This window comes from Macadamia integrifolia, chromosome 4 (assembly GCF_013358625.1).
Source record: "Macadamia integrifolia cultivar HAES 741 chromosome 4, SCU_Mint_v3, whole genome shotgun sequence".
NCBI classification, from domain to species: Eukaryota; Viridiplantae; Streptophyta; class Magnoliopsida; order Proteales; family Proteaceae; genus Macadamia; species Macadamia integrifolia.
The window spans coordinates 9,624,164-9,641,466 of NC_056560.1; the positions used below are offsets into that span (position 1 = coordinate 9,624,164).

The 17,303-nt window shown below is 40.6% G+C and overlaps 1 protein-coding gene across 1 annotated transcript; it reads right to left on the minus strand.

Annotated features, from left to right (window-relative positions):
• Positions 1-2,570: 2,570 nt before the first annotated feature.
• Positions 2,571-9,458, minus strand: LOC122075394 (trihelix transcription factor ASIL1-like). Its single transcript, XM_042640401.1, has 2 exons — positions 8,239-9,458; positions 2,571-2,821 (listed from the first exon to the last, which is right to left on the minus strand). The coding sequence occupies exons 1-2, from the start codon at positions 9,131-9,133 to the stop codon at positions 2,808-2,810; spliced, it is 909 nt and encodes a 302-aa protein (XP_042496335.1). The 5' UTR covers positions 9,134-9,458; the 3' UTR covers positions 2,571-2,807.
• Between the last annotated feature and the right edge of the window lie 7,845 nt (positions 9,459-17,303).

Below are 17,303 nucleotides of genomic sequence, written 5' to 3' on the forward strand. Positions count from 1 at the left end.
TTCTTTGAAGTGGGTAGAGGTTTGCGTCAAGGCGATCCTATATCTCCCATACTTTTTATTTCAACTGAAGAGGTGCTTTGTAGAGGCCTAAAGTCGATGACTCGTGATGGGCTTTTGAAGCCGCTGCCTGGTCCTAGAGGTGTGTTTATTCCCTCTCATATTCTTTTTGTAGACATTTTTATTTTTATGAATGCCTCTGCTAAGTATGTGAAGAATTTGCAGAATTTTTTGGTTAAATATCAGGCCTTCTCTGGGCAGAAATTTAACCTTGAATAGAGTAGCCTATTTTTTGGTAAGGTCGCCCCTCACAGGAAACAGTTTATTACCGATTTTTTGGGTATTCCTTCAGCCAGGTTGCCCACAAAATATTTGGGAGTGGAATTATTTAAAGGGAGAGTGAAAAACGAGTATACATTTCCCTTACTGGATAAAATAAAAAAGAGACTGGCCGGATGGAAGGCCGTTGTCAATGGTTGGTGAGATTAGTTATTTCCAGTATCTCGATTCACAACTTTGGAATTTTTTGGTGGCCTAACTCCTCTTTCAAAATGGTGGAAGGATGGATGCGAAACTTCATCTGGTCAGGTGATATGGAGTTGCGAAAAAAAATAGTGGTTAAATGGGAGGATGTTTGCTTACCTAAACGCGAGGGAGGTTTGGGAATCAGAAGGCTCAGGAATGTTAACTTTGCTTGCTTATGTAAGTTGGCAAGGCAGATAAAGCATGGCAATTCGTCAATGAGTTCATTCTTCCAGGGTTGATTTCTCAAGGCAGATGGCTCTCTGAGAAATGGTCATATTTCATCATCGATTTGGCCAGGTCTCAAGAAGGTCTGGAGTTTTGTTGAGTCTCAGGAGCAATGGACGGTAAGGAATGGCCAAAAAATCAATTTTTGGTCTGATCATTAGCTGGGTTCAGCGTCCATCATGGAGAGGTTGATGATCGATCCTGATTCTTTAAATCCCCTGTGGACTAAAGTTTCAAATTTTATCACAAATAATTGCTGGTCTCTGCCGAGGGTGGAGTCTGAGGTGATTCCTAGCATTTTTGAGGAAATAAAATGCCTTTATATCCCTAATTTACAGGATGTGTCATTGGCGGCCTACTTCTTCTGGTGTGTTTTCTATTAAATCAACATGGGATACGATCAAGAAAAAATCGCCTACGGTTGGATGGTTTTCTCCCCTATAGCAATCTCAAATCCTACCCCGTCAAGCTATTTTTGGGTGGAGGTTGATCAAAAATAAAATCCCTACAGATGCTAATGTGAAAAAACGTGGGGTGTATCTGCCTTCTAAATGCAGTTTATGCGAGTTAGAGGAGGAATCTAGTGAACATCTCTTCTTTAATTGCATCTTTTCCAAAGCTCTGTGGCGGAAATTGTGTGATTGTTTTGGTGTTCAGTGGATCAACTTTAGTGGGTTGGAGAGTTTCATAGCCTGGTGGAAATCTAAAATAAAGGTGGTCCCTTGTCAAAAGGTTTGGAAAAAAGGTTTTGTTCCTTATACCATTTGGCTGGAAAGGAATTCTAGAAGATTTGAGGAAACTTCAAAGCCTGTGGTGCGTGCTTTTGCCATAATTAGAAGTGAAATTGCTTCCTAGTCTTTGGTGTTCACAGGTTCGTCCATCTCCATTTCTGATCTTATGAGTGCTAGAAGGCTTGGCTTCTCAGGTGTGCGGTCTTCTCTGAGAGAGTTCGTTGAAATATTTTGGTGTCATCCTCCGAGAGGGTGGTGGAAACTAAACATTGATGGATGCTCCCTAGGGAATCCGGGGATGTCTAGAGCTGGTGGTGTATTTAGTAATGACAAGGGGGAGGCTATGGCCAACTTCAGAAATTTCCTTGGGCTTCATACAAATTTTGAGGCAGAATTTATGGCTATGGTTTTAGGAATTGAATATGCTGAAAAGTTGAGCGTCCAAAGGTTGTGGATTGAATGTGATTCAGTCGCGGTGGTTACCTTATTTCTAAAATTTAAGGTCTCATGGATTGTTCATCAAAGATGGTTAGCTTGTATGAGGATTTTGAGTATGATCGAGTGAAAAATCAACCACCGCTGTCGGGAGGCCAACTCTATTGCTGACTATCTTTCCAAAACGGCAACTCGGTTTGAGTCTTCAGACCCGGTGGCAATATGGCCGGCTCTGGTCAAGATGGAGATTAATATGGATGGTTCTGGTCATCCTAGATATAGGATGAGTTAGGCACTTTTGTTCTATTCAATTTGTTGATTGTGTGGGTGCTGGGGTTGGTCCTCCTATTTTCTGTTGATGGCAATGCCGAAGATGGTTTAGGTCTGCCTTAGTCAACTATTGGGCTGTCTGGGGTTTTATGCTACCTCCATTCAGCTTTGTATACTATCTTATATATATATATATATATATATATATTTTCTCTTTTTTCTTGATACAAATGAATTGTAGCGAAGAAAAAAAAAAAAAAAAAAAGAGCCAGCTAGCGAGAGAGAGAGAGAGAGAGAAGAGAAGTAGCAAAGACAAAGAAGATCAATGTTAACAATTTCATCTGATCTGCTAAAAATTTTCTTAAATTTGCCCCCCCCCCCCAAAAAAAATAAAAAAAATAAAAAAAGAGCTCATGGCATGTATTTACCTACTATACATTTCTTCCCCAAGCTTCATTGTCAGCCAGGCCTCCAACCCTAGGCATCAGTGGTAACATTCTTCCTTTTTATCCTCTCTCAACATTTGGCAAGTTTGCTTAGCAGCTGAAGTGATCCCAGATATCGTGAACTAAAAATGAACCTCCCAAAACCAAACTCCACACAAAAGCTCTCTCGAATGGCTGGCTATAGGTAACTACCTGAAACACAAAAAAAGAAAGACACAGATTAGAAGCCCAAACTCATCTTAAGGGGATTTATATAGCATGCAGTGATGAGTTCACACAACCAATCACAAAGTTCATGTAACCAGTCATTTGTTATTTATGGACACCAAGGATTCAATCAATATAACTACATATCCTAATCCTGCATCAACTAAACACCCATTTTACATCGAAGCCAGAATCAGGTGAAATACAATTCACTGTATCTCAGCTAAGCATTTAATGAAGTTAAAGAATCAGTCGACAAAGATGACTGAAAATATGCTTAATTAATACTCCATAACATATGCTGACTGGAACAGTACAAGCCAAAGCAAAATCTGCAGATTCAACAAGACTCATGAAACAATATTATTTCTCCCAAATAACAAGGATACAGAAAATAGGATCCTGAGGTAAATAGTAAAAACACCAGATCAATCATCTTACATCTATTCATCCGCAAACCAAAGGCAGCAACAAAGCAAAATGATACAGACTATAAAAGCTTCCTTTGGTTGCAAGGGAAATTAAAGGCTTCGTTTGGTTGCAAGGGAAATTGACGGGAAGGGAAATTTTCAAACCTAACAAAAAGACTTTTGTAATCATTACCCCCATATGATTATGTCATCAACTCCAAATCATTTCATATTTGGTTATTAAATTTCACTTCAGTTTGCATCTAAATTACTTAGATTTGAAAAGTAAAATAAAGATTAAATCTAAGAAGCATAATTACTAAATATTGTACAGAAATTAAATAGTTTATACAATCATGCTGGATATTCCTTTTTAGCTTCAATAATTTTCACTTCCCTTCCCTTTGATTTCCCTTGCAGCCAATCTGAGGCAAAGTGATCACATCACCAACGACAAGAATTATCCAAAACACTGATTTTTTATGGTATGTAACGGCCCGCCTCACACCTGTAATATCTCAATATAGGAAGTACAGAATCAAGTGAAAGAATACAATTGCTAGCCAGCAAGGATAGTTCGGGACTCCAGACTCCAACCAAGATATTCTTCCTTGGGTGGAATGCAGCCCTATTTGATTTCCAACTGTCCAGCTAGCAAAAAAAAAAATCATTATGACAATTTTTGCATGTTTTTCAACTTGCAAGTATTACTAATTTACCTGGAACATATAAACTACCCCGATATCCTTCTTTTCCAAAACCATGTTTCCTTCTCCACCAAAAGCAAATGGATAAAAGGGGAGAGTGCAAAAGATCACAAAAAATACTGAAAAACAGCTTTAATTATCAATAGAACCTACAAAACCTAATCAGAAATTAATCCTACTTTGGGCATGGGGGGTTTGTTTTAGAAAACTATAAAAGACCTTGCTATTCACGGTCTTCCATGAAAAGTTGTGGTCATCAGGCTTGAATGCTTGTTCTAAGTAAGACATGACAAACTGTGGGAACTTTCGTCAGACCAGAAACAATGGTTGCTATGTCCTCTGTTTCGCGGTATTTTGTGGTGGCACATGGTCTTCCATGACAGAAGCATTTAATGATCTAAGCTTGAACATTTTGAATCATTTAATACATAACTTTGTAGTGCAGAACTGGGGTTTAAAAAAAAACCCTGTTCGGTTTGCTTAATGGCCCACCCAAATAGGAGTACTCAATAACCAAAATGCAGTGGCAGTATTGTAAATAAACAAAAGTTATAAAGGTGAACGGCAGAGCTGTAAATAAACAGATTACTTACGAGCTACTCGGGAGATGGGACTTAAAGGGAACTAATAATTATTTGATGGGGTAAACTAGGAAGCAAAATAGAAGTATGGGAGATGGGGAATTAAAACAAATAGGAGGGTATAATAGGAAATCAGAATAAAAGGGAGTAAGGACACCAAACTCACGATTCTGTTTGGGGGTTGTCTTCAACCTCTAGACAGCCACACCAGAGGTGGTAGAACAGAGAAACGAAAAGAGGAACTCCCCCGATCTCTGTCGCAGTTAGGTCTGGTCTTCTAGGCGTAGGGTCGCTACCTTCAAACCTTCCAAAAGCACGAAGGATCTCGTTTAAAGAACCCACCACAAGAATTATTGAAGGACCTGAACCTGTACCTGGCGGTAACAGAGCAACAAACTCTTATCCTTGTTCAGTCCTCTCAAAGGGTGATGTTCTCAGGACTAAGCAACCAGGGTTTAGTTCACTTACGGGTAGGAAATGTCAGCCCAGAAGTTTATGTGGAAAGGAGCTGTATCGATGGATATCGATCCACTCTTAAGGTGCTGCAATTGCTGCCCAGAATAGGGATTCGACCAGCAAGAAGAAAAGAAGAAGAAACACAGTGGAGGAAGGGAAGAAGGTCAGGGAAGGGGAAAGAGAAAAGCACTCACAGCAGCCATACTTCACCCAAAATACTCTTCAATTTCAATCAATTCCTCAAATCTGCCACCAGCGATTACACATAAATAATACATCTTAATAATGGAAACTTGTCTAATAGGAAATAAACTAAAACTGGAAATCAAAATACTACTCCTAAGTATCTACGTCTAAAACAAAGAGAATCAAATATTACTAAAATTGTTTCCCTAATTAACAACTACCAACCCTTGCCAGACCAGAATACTGGTTTGGGTTGGTGATGTCTTGGCTTAAGCCTCCATAGTGGGTCAGTTCGGTCCAACCAAGCCAAGGCATCTACATCACTTTGTGATGCGAATCAGAGGGAAAACGAGGGGATCGGTCATAGCTTCAACCAGAGAAAATTACTCATTCAATTTTAATTCAGTTCTTCAAAATCCAACTAATTCATAGGGCACAAGCTGATATTTAAAGACTAAAAGTAAACCTAATTTCCTACTTGAAACTGAAACAATATTGCATCTAATCTAAAATAGAAATAAAATCTCACTCAAATAAGAATAAAACTTGACTACCAAACTAAGTTCTAACTCTAAAAGGGAAAGAAATAGAGAAATAGCCTTAAATCCAACGTGTAACTGCATCACTTTGACTATAGCCAACTATGGAGAACTCTAGGCACCTTAAATGGTGTTTAAGAGGTCCGACTAGTTTATCTTGGAACTTAGGAAACCATGGTTATGATGAAGTATTAAACACTTCCCCATTAATGGTTTGAGCTTAAAATTCATATATATTTGAATACCAATCTTGACTCTTAACGTCTAGCATAACGGCTAATTGTCTGGTTATAAACAGGATTGAATCACAAGGATTTGATAACCTTGATTATCTAATCGATCTGAGCTAAGAGAGACATTATTTGGCAATGGCAAGAAAGATCTTGTGAAGGTTCAATGTGCTTAAAGTGGTGTAGTTTCAGGCTTGTAAAGAAGCTTTCTTGCAACAAGTTGTGTGAGCTAAGTGTAGCTCATGGATTGTACATGTGTTCAAGAAAGGAAATCTTTGACCAGGTGATCCAGGTATTCACTCCGAAGGACTGTAATGGAGTGACAAAACCTTTGACTGAGGAGGCCTGGATGCCAATCCGAAGGACTGCGATTGGTTTGTGTGTAAGTAGGAAATTTTTTTTTGCAAGTAGTTCTTATCAAAGAGTCACGAAAGATTGGTAAATAACCATCTCTTTCATACATACAATTCGAGTGACCTTTTACCAGTTTGGTGTTAAATCAACCTGAAAGTTTAGATTACCCCAAATAGTTTGGAGTGTTAGAAAAACCTCACACCCAATTCGCCCCCTCTTGAGTGTTGCCATCCGATCCAACAAGTACTGGCAGTAGTAGTAGTAGCAGGAGTAGTATCAGCAGTGGCAGTGGCAACGGAAAGATTTAGATGATTAATAATAATAATAATAATAATAAAAGCAGAAAACATAGGCAGCAATTGAGAAAGCCCCTACTACTATTACTATTACTACAGCAAAAACCTTCCCTCAACGCTGGAGTGAAATCTCCCTCTCCCCACAAAAGCATGTTTCATCACTCTTATCTCTAGTGTTCAGAGAAACATATAAAGCGTCCTTATTACCTCCTACACTCAGAATTTATCCCACTCAAATAATAACAACTATCAATAGAAAGACTTCTATCAGACGATAATTTGTGTGGAGAGCCCTCTTAGATGGATCAACATATGTGCTACCACTAACCAAACTGAAGTCAACTATGTAAGAGATCATCTCCTAGTGAAGCAAGACACCCTCAAAACCTAAACCAAATATGCCAAACAGTATGTCAAATCTCTTGAACATGTACTCTCTTCATACAACTTAACAACAATCCAACAAGTCAACACAAATATGACATAGACACTACAGGTTCAGTTATCAAGTTATCCTTATGGCATTTCATCAGACACTAAACATGTAATTCAGGACTTGCTCTGAAATCTCTATTCATCTCCTGAAAATCAACTACCTAAAAGTGCTATTTAGCATCATTCATCATCTTTTCCTCAAATAATGGCCATTCTATGCATGAACACAATCAATGGTCCTTAACTGGGATTGGCAATAAAGAAAAAACTACAAATCAGATGATCCAACTCATTCAGAATTATAGATAATCAAACAGCAAACCCAACCACTCTGCTCAGCCCATACAGCAAGAAAAAGTTCCGTCCATAAAGAAACAACCAAGACTTACTGCATGGGATGTTTTCTTGATATATTCCATAAACCATCCTTATTTCTTATTGTGGCCATAGATAACAAGGTTCAAACAAGCACAGCTAGAAAGTTCACTATGAGGAAAGCCGAAAGGACTTTGATTAAACTCTATTCTTATCACTCAGAATGCAAAGCTATGGATGCAAACAACGATGCAGATGAAGTTAAATAGGGTTCATATTTCAGAGGCATGAATTTGGTGAGAGGCAACCAAAAATGTTGTCAGTACATACAGCGACTATACTCCTATATTCCCTATACAACCTTGTATTAGAAATGTAAACTTCTAAAAGATAGATCTCTCTCTTCCACACCACCCCCCCCCCCCCCCGGGGCGGTAAGCAAGAAAAAATGAGAGGTTAGTTTATCATCAACTTGTCCTTACACAGAAACATTCAATCCAGAGTCCAGTGAAGAACCTAGAGCGAAAATCACTCTTACAATGAGAAGCTTCAGGAGATTATACAAAAAACTATGTCTGCAACTGTTACAGCACATGGAGTATACACAGTATGAATTATGACATCCACATCAGCTTTGTGGGTTCCACAAACTGATGGCGCTGAAGAGAAAATCTACCAAAAGCAAAACAGAGCAATCTGTTTATGTTGGAGAAAAAGGAAAGGAAACTAAACAAATAGACAACTGATATATGAAATGTAAAATAATGAATGATAAATGACAATAACACCAGTTGTTCCCTATATCCAAGCGAACTTTCCCAAAATCAACCATAATAATTGTAATAGAGAAGATAGATCAAAGACGAGAATGAGTGAAGGGAAAATCCTATCACCAGAAGTAGCAGTTCTCTTAGTCTTAGCACGATTAATCTTCTCAAGCTGAACATGGGTATCCATAAAAAGCTGCATCCTCTGAAACTCCAAATCCTTGGAGAACTGCATCCTCTGTTTCTCCAATTCAACCATTTGCCGTTGCTTGGCCCCTTCCACCTTCTCATAAATTTCCCCAAACCTCGAAATCGCCTGCGCCAGCATATGAAACCCATTCATCTCCCTCTCCCTCTCCCTCTGCCAGCTCTCCATGCTCGAACTGGACGATCCAGAATCCACATCATTATCATCAACATTATCAGCAGCAGCAGCAGCAGCAGCAGCAGCGGCCGCAGAGAAATTCCTGCGGAAGAACGAATCATCAACAGCAGGGGAAGGCCGGTTTTCCTTACCGGATTGTACGAGGAGCGGCACCGGCAAAGCGTGAGGGAGCGAAAGAGGGGTCTGTCGATAGGGTAAAGGAAGCGCCAGCGGAGGCGGAGGCGGAGACGGAGACTTCTTAGCAGGTGCGGTGGATCCAATTAGTGAATCGAGGCGGTAATAGAAGGGCCATTTACTGCTTAGGGTTCCATCGGAGTCGAGAATCCGAGCTTTCTCGATCTTGTACTTTTTCTTTAGGGTGTCAATGCGGTTCTTGCACTGGACGTCGGTGCGACGGGCCTTCTTGTTTGCGCTGTGATCGGCGTTGACGGCGTCGGCGACTTCTTGCCATCGTTTCTGACGGAGGATGCCGCGGTTGAGCTCGACATAACGGTCACCCCATGCTTCTATGAGGGTGAATGTGGCATTCTCGCTCCAGCAGTCCTCACGTAAGGGTGAGGGATTGTGGGAGGGACGTGGAGGCTGCGGTATTGGCGAGGGAGTCGATGTCGAGGTGGGAGCGTCGGATCTGTCCATGTAAGAAATCTACGTTAGTTCGCAGTGGCGGTGCGGCGGGATGTAAGGAGTAGTAGGAGGACGAGGAGGAGCGGCAGCAATGCGCCGGCTGTCCAGAGGCGCGTGTGCCGCATGTGTAAGAAGTTGGGGAAACGGTGATGTCGCCGGGAGAGAGGCGCGTGCGGCGACGTTCGCGCGGATGCTGATCGGATTCGATTGGGCCGGCTTGGCCCGGTCACGACGGTTACATTTGCGTCGGTGTTGTTGGGGTTGCCTTAGTTGGATCATTATTTCCTTGCCTATGCGTTTGCTTCGTTTGTTCGTTCGGTCATTAAAGAGACGTTTGGGCATTTAGGCCCGTTTGATTTTATTTTCAGACACGGGTTTTCGGTTTTTCTGTGTTTATAAACAAAAGAACACCCTAAAAATCGTTTGATTTTTTTGTTTCGTTTCACTTGTTTTTTAAAACAGAAATATAAATTTATGCCTATTTTTGTGTCTAGAAACAGGAATAGAGAAACTTGTTCGACTTATTTTTCTATTCTTTAAAACAAAAAGAGGGGAAAAAATTCACAAAAATCCTGATAGATTAGGCGATCTACCCAAGCCCTTCTCAAAAATCCCGATAGAAGGCACTACTCTCCATGTCTCGCTACAACTCTCTCCAAAGGAAAAACTTGAAGGTGAACTTGCAACTCCCCTTCTCTACTCATCTTTGTCCAAACTTTCGAAGCGGCAACTCCATTTCCAAGCTCCTGAAGCTCTAGGTTCCCTATAGTTCCTGTAACCCAGCGTTGAGGAACTCTCTCATCCCTATAGTTCATGAAGCTCAAGGTTCGTCGTCTTGCATCGATCAACTAGATTCATCGGTAGTATCTCTACCTGCAACTCCACGGTCATCATTCAACCCATTCCAGAGTTCCTACCTTGGCCCTAATTTCTTCTCTGATAATGGTGGGGGTTTAGGGGTTTCTCTTGTTGATCTCTGTGGGAAAGATCAACAAAAACCCTTTCTAATCTCAAGCCTGATTGCTCTTTCCTTTTTTTTTTGGTTGCTCTGTTGATTTGTGTTAGTGGTGAAGTGATTACATTTGAAACTAAAAATTTCATTCAGTTGTGGGGTTCTGGTTGCTCTATGCGTCTATATCCACTGCTATTTCTCCCTATTTCCTTCCAATTGCTACTTAATTAATTAACCTACAAAAAAGTGAACTTTACTACTACAAAAGCTTTTTATGCATTAGATCTCAGCTATAATGCTTCTTGATCAAGATCCCTACCAACTCCTACTCTTAATCATGGCCTTGGATCAATCTTAATTAGTGAGACCCATTTACCTACAACTTCAACATCATTCCTTCACTCGTGGGTTGCATTCTTACAATGTCGTGCCTTCATTCATGTCTTGAACTCGACTACATTGTTGAAAACGTTTCAAGGAACAAAAAAATTAAACACTTTTTTGCAGTGTCAAAAATTGTTTCTTAGCACAAAATCGTCAAAAACCGTTTCTGTTGTTTCTAACCACAGAAACAAGAGAAACAAAATCAAACGGACCCTTAATTAAACCCAGTGAGTGAGGGTTGTTGTGGCCGAAGACTCGTTGGTGATGCCGTGATGGGATGTCTATCATGTACAATAAAACAAAGGGTGAGAGGCCCAAAGCAAAATCTGGGATTATCCCTCTGACACCCAAGCCAGGGATCCATACAATGGCAGTAAGATAAGGAGAACAATAGTGAGTAGAATCGTGAACTTACCTTTGCCTAGTCTCTTCCTTCTCCTTTATAGTATTGAATCTTGTTACCTCAGGAAATTGGACCTAGGCAGTCTTCGTATTCTGCATAGGAATACAAACACAAGAGAGTGAGCATCGGGCTGATCTGGAAAGAGACTCTTCGATGTCTAAGTCAGATTCTTCACAATTATACTGGGTTTTTAAAGCTGAAGGTGACGGTTGTTGGGTGAGTCCCACTTTGGTCATTTTCTCCTGTAGGTAGGAGTTCGAGTATAGTAAGAGTTATAGTTGGAAAGTGAATACGATAGACATTGTTGTTATGGAACTCCTCGTGTTGGCCATATCTCAGAGAATATAGCTAGATTCCCTTCCTTCGAAAGAAGATTAAATGCTTTAGTGAGAATCCCACTAGGATTTGTTCCATAACTTACGGCTTACAAGTTAGGTTTGGTCAGCCCCTTTTGAGGCATATCTTGATGGTGGTCTACCGAGGTCTTAGGCCAAGCGGCCAAGGATAAATGGCATGGTTGCCAAGCTACTTGCTCTAAGCAATAGATCGTGTGTCTGCTACCCGACGGGTAGAGTCCTAGGGGACTTGCCTTTCGGTCAAGGGCCATGCAGTTGGGCCCATTCAATTTTTTGGGCAGCCATACGAGTGACCCGCACATGATGTCCCTTCTTACCCCGGTACTGGCCTAGCCATTCGGCCACTGATGCTCCTTTAACAATTTCGGCCAGTCAGCTTTTGCCTTGGATGCCTACCCCAGGTTGGGTGAACCATGGATGACCCTGTAGGGCCTAAACAACTCGGCTATCCTCGTATCTTCAGATCGTTTAGTAGGTGCTATGTTATTGGTCGCATATTCTTGCTACAACAATTTTCCCTCCACTCCTATCGAGCCACTGGAGGTCGGTTGGAGTATGTTGAGTTATGGTGTCTTTCAGCCAAGTCAATGGCTCTCTGTTTTTTTTTTTCCTAATCAAGCACTATGGGCAGCGCGGTGAATGACCAACACAAAAGGCCTAGTCCTTTGCCTTCCAAACTGACGCCCTCTTTAGCATTTAATGCACCACGGATTTTTCGGAGGTGGTGCTAAAACATTAGCAGCTTTTGTGTTTGAAAAGATTCCTCTTTGACACTTTGATAAATGGAGGGTTGCCATGTCAGCGTTCCTATTGCTAGCCTGGCTTGAGGGAGACGGAACGATTTGCTCGATTGGTCCTGTTCACACCTTCTCTCATGATAGGTACCTTTTACCCTGTTCAACATTAATTACCAATACGTTCTAAGAGGACGAAAAGTGTCTTTTTAAGGCTTAGCAAAAAGTGTATTTTTAAGACTTCTACTATTCTTCTTCTTCTTCTCTTCTCTGGTTTTTCAAGATTTCACTGTCCTTGCCTTTCCACTTTCTGTGATTATGGAGTTTTTGTCTTTCCGAGAGCGTTGCAGTTGTTGTCGTGCTTTCAATCTACATCGGGGTTTTCTTGCTTCCAAGTAAATCTCCTTTTTTTTCCTGTTCTTTGATTCCATTGATTTCACATTTCCTTCGTCATTGTTTGGCCATTATTGCCTGTGGACTCTTGTCGGCCGCATGGCGTTTAAGGAGGAAGTCTCCCCTATAGATAGGTCGATCCATCACGTCTTTTGTCCTTATTCTACCAGGTGCCCCTCCATGGAGCAATATTGGCTCTAGCCTAGGGTATTATAGAGGCAAGTTCTCACTATACTATTTCTGGCATCTAGAGAGGTCATGGGTTGGTTCTTGTCTCCATGAGTTAAAGGTTTGGAGCTTTGAATTACCGCATTTGCCTGAGGGAAGAGGACCTGTCAGGGGTCCGATCCTGCTGCCATATACCCGATTCACTGGTCTTGCGGGCTCCACTAGAGAGTGAGCTTGTCTGTACGTCCTTAGCATATGAGGTATGCGCATAGTTAGCAAATTCGGATTCGGGAATTATTCGGAATAATTCGGTTGATTAATTTAAGAATTCAGTCAAAAAAGCGGTCAAAAAAGCTTATTGGGTTTTTTTTTTCATTTTTTTTTGTTTTTTTTGGTTTTTTTTTTTTAAATACTGTTTAAGTGGACCGAATAATTCGTTTTAATTCGGATTCGGTCCGAATTATTCGCGTTTTATATTCACTTTTGAAAAAATCGTGAATTTTACCAAATTTTATTTTTAATTCGGATTCGGTCAGAATTTTTGATAAAATTCGGAAAAATTCGGTTTGGCCGAATAATTCGCGAATTATTCGGCCGAATTGATAACACTGGGTATGCGTGTATGAAGAGTTGTTCAGGGTCGAGCTTCATTTTCCCATTTATTCACTCATTGAGGAGGTCTTTGCGTACTACAATATTAGCCCCTCTCAGCTTCAGTAGAACGATTGGCATAACTTGCTGGGGTTTTGTGCCCTTGTCGAGGGATTAGACCTTTCGACCACCTTTTCCTGTTCCTAGCGTGCTTTACCTGAACTTGCTTAGCAGTCAACGAGGATGGCACTCCTTGATTAAAGGACTTGCCAGCACTCGTGAGTTAGAGTTGTGGAAGGGAATCCTTCCTTAATTAAAGGATGGAAAACCCGATTCTTTTTTGCATTTGGGTTCGGAGGGTTGCCGATTGAAAATAATTGGTATGAACTAGACATTGCCTCCTTGAATGCTCGCCCCATCCTAACAGCTTCGAACAAGCAGATCTTTCAAGTGTTGATAGACTCGGGTTAGGTCATCAACACTATTGAGTTGGGAGATGAGAATTTTCTTGCTCGGCACAGCTTGAGTTCAGGTGATTAGTTTAGCCTCTTTTCTTTATTATTTCCATACGCTAATCTCGTGTCTCTTTACTGTAGTGTCACTTCATCGTTAAATCTAGGAGGCCTTTGCCATCCATTACTCTCAAACTCAAAGTGGGGGACTGGTATCGAGGGTGGAGATCGAGAGAGAAATGGATTCGAAGGCCTTTGATTGCCCCCTCGAGAGATGGTGAAAGAAGAGGATCGGAGTGCCCCCAGGCCTTCCATTGGTCCTAATAGGACAGAACTTGCCCCCCCCCATTTTGAGGGCTTCACCCTTACACTGACCATCCAAATAGGGTTAACAGAACATACTGAAAGATGTTATTTCTACTAATAACAACAGATAGGATCTTACCATACAATCACTGGATCACAAAATTAGACTACAAGGGTCGACGCATATCGTTCACCATCGACTGTGAAGAATTTTCCGCCATTATATTCTTCCTGTATCTTTATCCCTGCAATCCCAATCACGAACACAATGGATCTTCTAGGTTTCTCCCACTAGCTCTCTTAATGCTCTCTTGGTGATGGAACCAATAATGAGATTGACGTTAGACTAGGAGGAGGACCTAGAGTCCTATTATGTAAAGTTTTGCACCCTCCCATCAAGGTGTACAAATAGGGTAGGACTCTTTTCTCTAATTTGACGAGGAGTGGGTTTCCTATTTGGAATCCAATTCTATGAGAGATTAGTGTTGGTCAATAACCTAATTGGTATATGGGATAATAATAGAGAATATTCTAGAGAATATTCTTACAATCTCCCACTTGAACCATATGACCACATAATTATAATCTCAAACATAATTTGAATTCTAAGATCATACTGCAGTATTTGAAAGTAAACCCATCAACTTTATGTCATCACAATCATAATACCATATTTGAACAAAACTACTAATGTGGATCATGACTGTTATATATCATATAACGACATACTCCCTTCCATAGTCACAACACTGATAACCTCATCCAAACAGGTGCAAAAGTAGGGAATAGACTAGAAAAGTCTATAAATAAATGGTCCAACATAATATCTCACATATATTAAATAAAATGTGTACACACGATAATAAAGTGAGAAATATTCAGAAACAACAAATATCATGATCATTTAAATAAATAAGTAAAAAAATGTCTAACATAATATGACCATTACATCAAAATTTGCATAAACCCATGTCCATTACATGATCTGTAAAGTGTTTAGGCGCCAATGCCTTGGTCATAGGGTCAGCAATCATCAGACTTGTCTTGATGTGTGTAATAGACACTTCTTGTTTCTGAACTGATTCCTTCACAAAATTGTATTTTACTCCAATATGCTTTGCTCTACTTGAATGCTTATCATTATTGGAGTAATATACGGCAGCAACATTGTCACAATACATTCTCAGCGGCTTCGAAATGGTGTCGACAACCCGAAGTCCTGAGATAAAGTTCTGTAACCAAATTGCCATAGATGTGGCCTGAAAGCATACCACAAACTCTGCTTCCATAGTAGAAGTAGAGACACAAGTCTGTTTCTTGGACTTCCAAGAAATTGCCCCACTAGCAAGTAGAAAGATGTATCCTGATGTAGATTTCCTACTGTCGAGGCATCCTGCATAATCATAGTCTGAATATTCGATCACTTCTAACTGATCAGATGCTTTGTAAGTAACCATGTAATCCCTAGTTCCCTTTAAATACCTCATCACCTTCTTTGCTGCAACCCAATGATCCATGCCAGGATTACTCACATATCTGCCTAACATACCAATAGCAAAATTGATGTCTGGACGAGTACAAGTCATTACATACATAAGACTCCCTACTGCAAAAGAATAGGGAATATCCTTCATTTGTGCTCTTTCCAGATCATTCTTTGGGCACTGATTTAGGTTGAACTTATTTCCTTTGATAATGGGAGAAACACCTGATTTACAATTCATCATGCCATATCTTTCCAAAACTTTGTTAATATATGTTTTTTGTGATAGCCCAAGTATCCGACGAGATCTATCATGAAATATCTCAATGCCGATAACGAAAGAAGCTAAACTCATATCTTTCATTTCAAAGTTCTTAGAAAGAAAGGTCTTTGTATCACTCAACAAACCAAAATCATTACTAGCAAGTAAAATATCATCTACAAATAAGACTAGAAATATAAACTTACTCCCACTAAGTTTCAGATATATACACCTATCAAAGGTGTTCTCAACAAATCCGAAGGAAACAATGATATGGTTAAATTTAATATACCACTGTCTGGAAGCTTGTTTAAGTCCGTATATAGATTTCTTAAGTTTGCACACTAGATTTTCTTTTCCTTTATCACTAAATCCCTCAGGTTGGTTCATGTAGACTTCCTCATCTAAATCCCCATTCAAGAATGCAGTTTTCACATCCATTTGGTGAAGCTCTAGATCATAATGAGCTACTAATGCCAATATGATTCTCAGAGAATCCTTCTTAGAGATAGGAGAGAAGGTTTCATGGTAATCAATGCCTTCTTTCTGAGTAAATCCCTTTACAACTAGTCTAGCTTTATGTCTCTCAATATTACCCTTCGAGTAGCGTTTGGTTTTAAATACCCATTTACAACCAATCGCCTTAAAGCCCGTTGGTAATTGAACGAGATCCCAGACATCATTGTCACTCATGGACTTCATCTCATCTTTCATGGCATCTACCCATTTAAGAGAATCATTATCGTTTACGGCCTGTGAAAAGGTTAATGGGTCATTCTTGATTCCAATATCAAACTCTGATTCTTGGAGATATACTATATAGTCATTAGAAATAGCAGACCTTTAAACCCTCTGAGGTCTTCCTTGAATTTCCAGTTGAGAAACATTCATAGTATTTTCAGTGGTAACTACACCATGGAGTGATACTCTCACACCCCGTTCACGCTGAACCGGGCCAGTGACCGAGTTAACACCGGTTAACCCAAACCTGCCAGGATCATCAAATACTGTATTCCACCACAGCATACACACAACTAATATAAACTCATCAGATCAGCGAAAGACTAAGTTTTACCTGTGAATAATCCCATAATACTTGATACCCGGATAGTGATACAATAATTATATACATTTGGGCCCGAAGGCATGATATATACACAAAAAGAATAAAATTCAAATATCAAGTACATAAGGAAATCCACCAAAACAATCAGAGTACACAGCTCGGCTCGGTATCAAGGCTGGAGCTCAGCTCGGCATCAAGGGTCGTGCCCAGCTCGGCATCACATAGAAGAGCTCAGCTCGGCCTCAGAAGTGGAGTTCAGCACGGCCTCAAAGGTGGAGCTCAGCTCGGCCTCAGAACTGCTGCCCCGCAGCACAGCTCTCGCACGAGCAGTCAGCGCCGTGCTCTAACTCCTCAGGGGTCCACCAGTCCTCTTCAGGAAACTCGACTGTGGGACCCACCCCGTGTTCCTCAGATGTATGACCTGCAAAATCATCTAAAAAGGGGCGTATACGTGGGATGAGCTCACTAGCTCAGTAAGTAGAAAGATGGACCACACAGCAGTCCACACATCACAACACATCATATGCACTACATGTCATGCTATACATTTTAAATCACATCCACCTAAGCAACATTACTAAGTCCTTGGCTTTAGTGCTACTACAACCACAGTGCGCGTATACTCCGGGTAC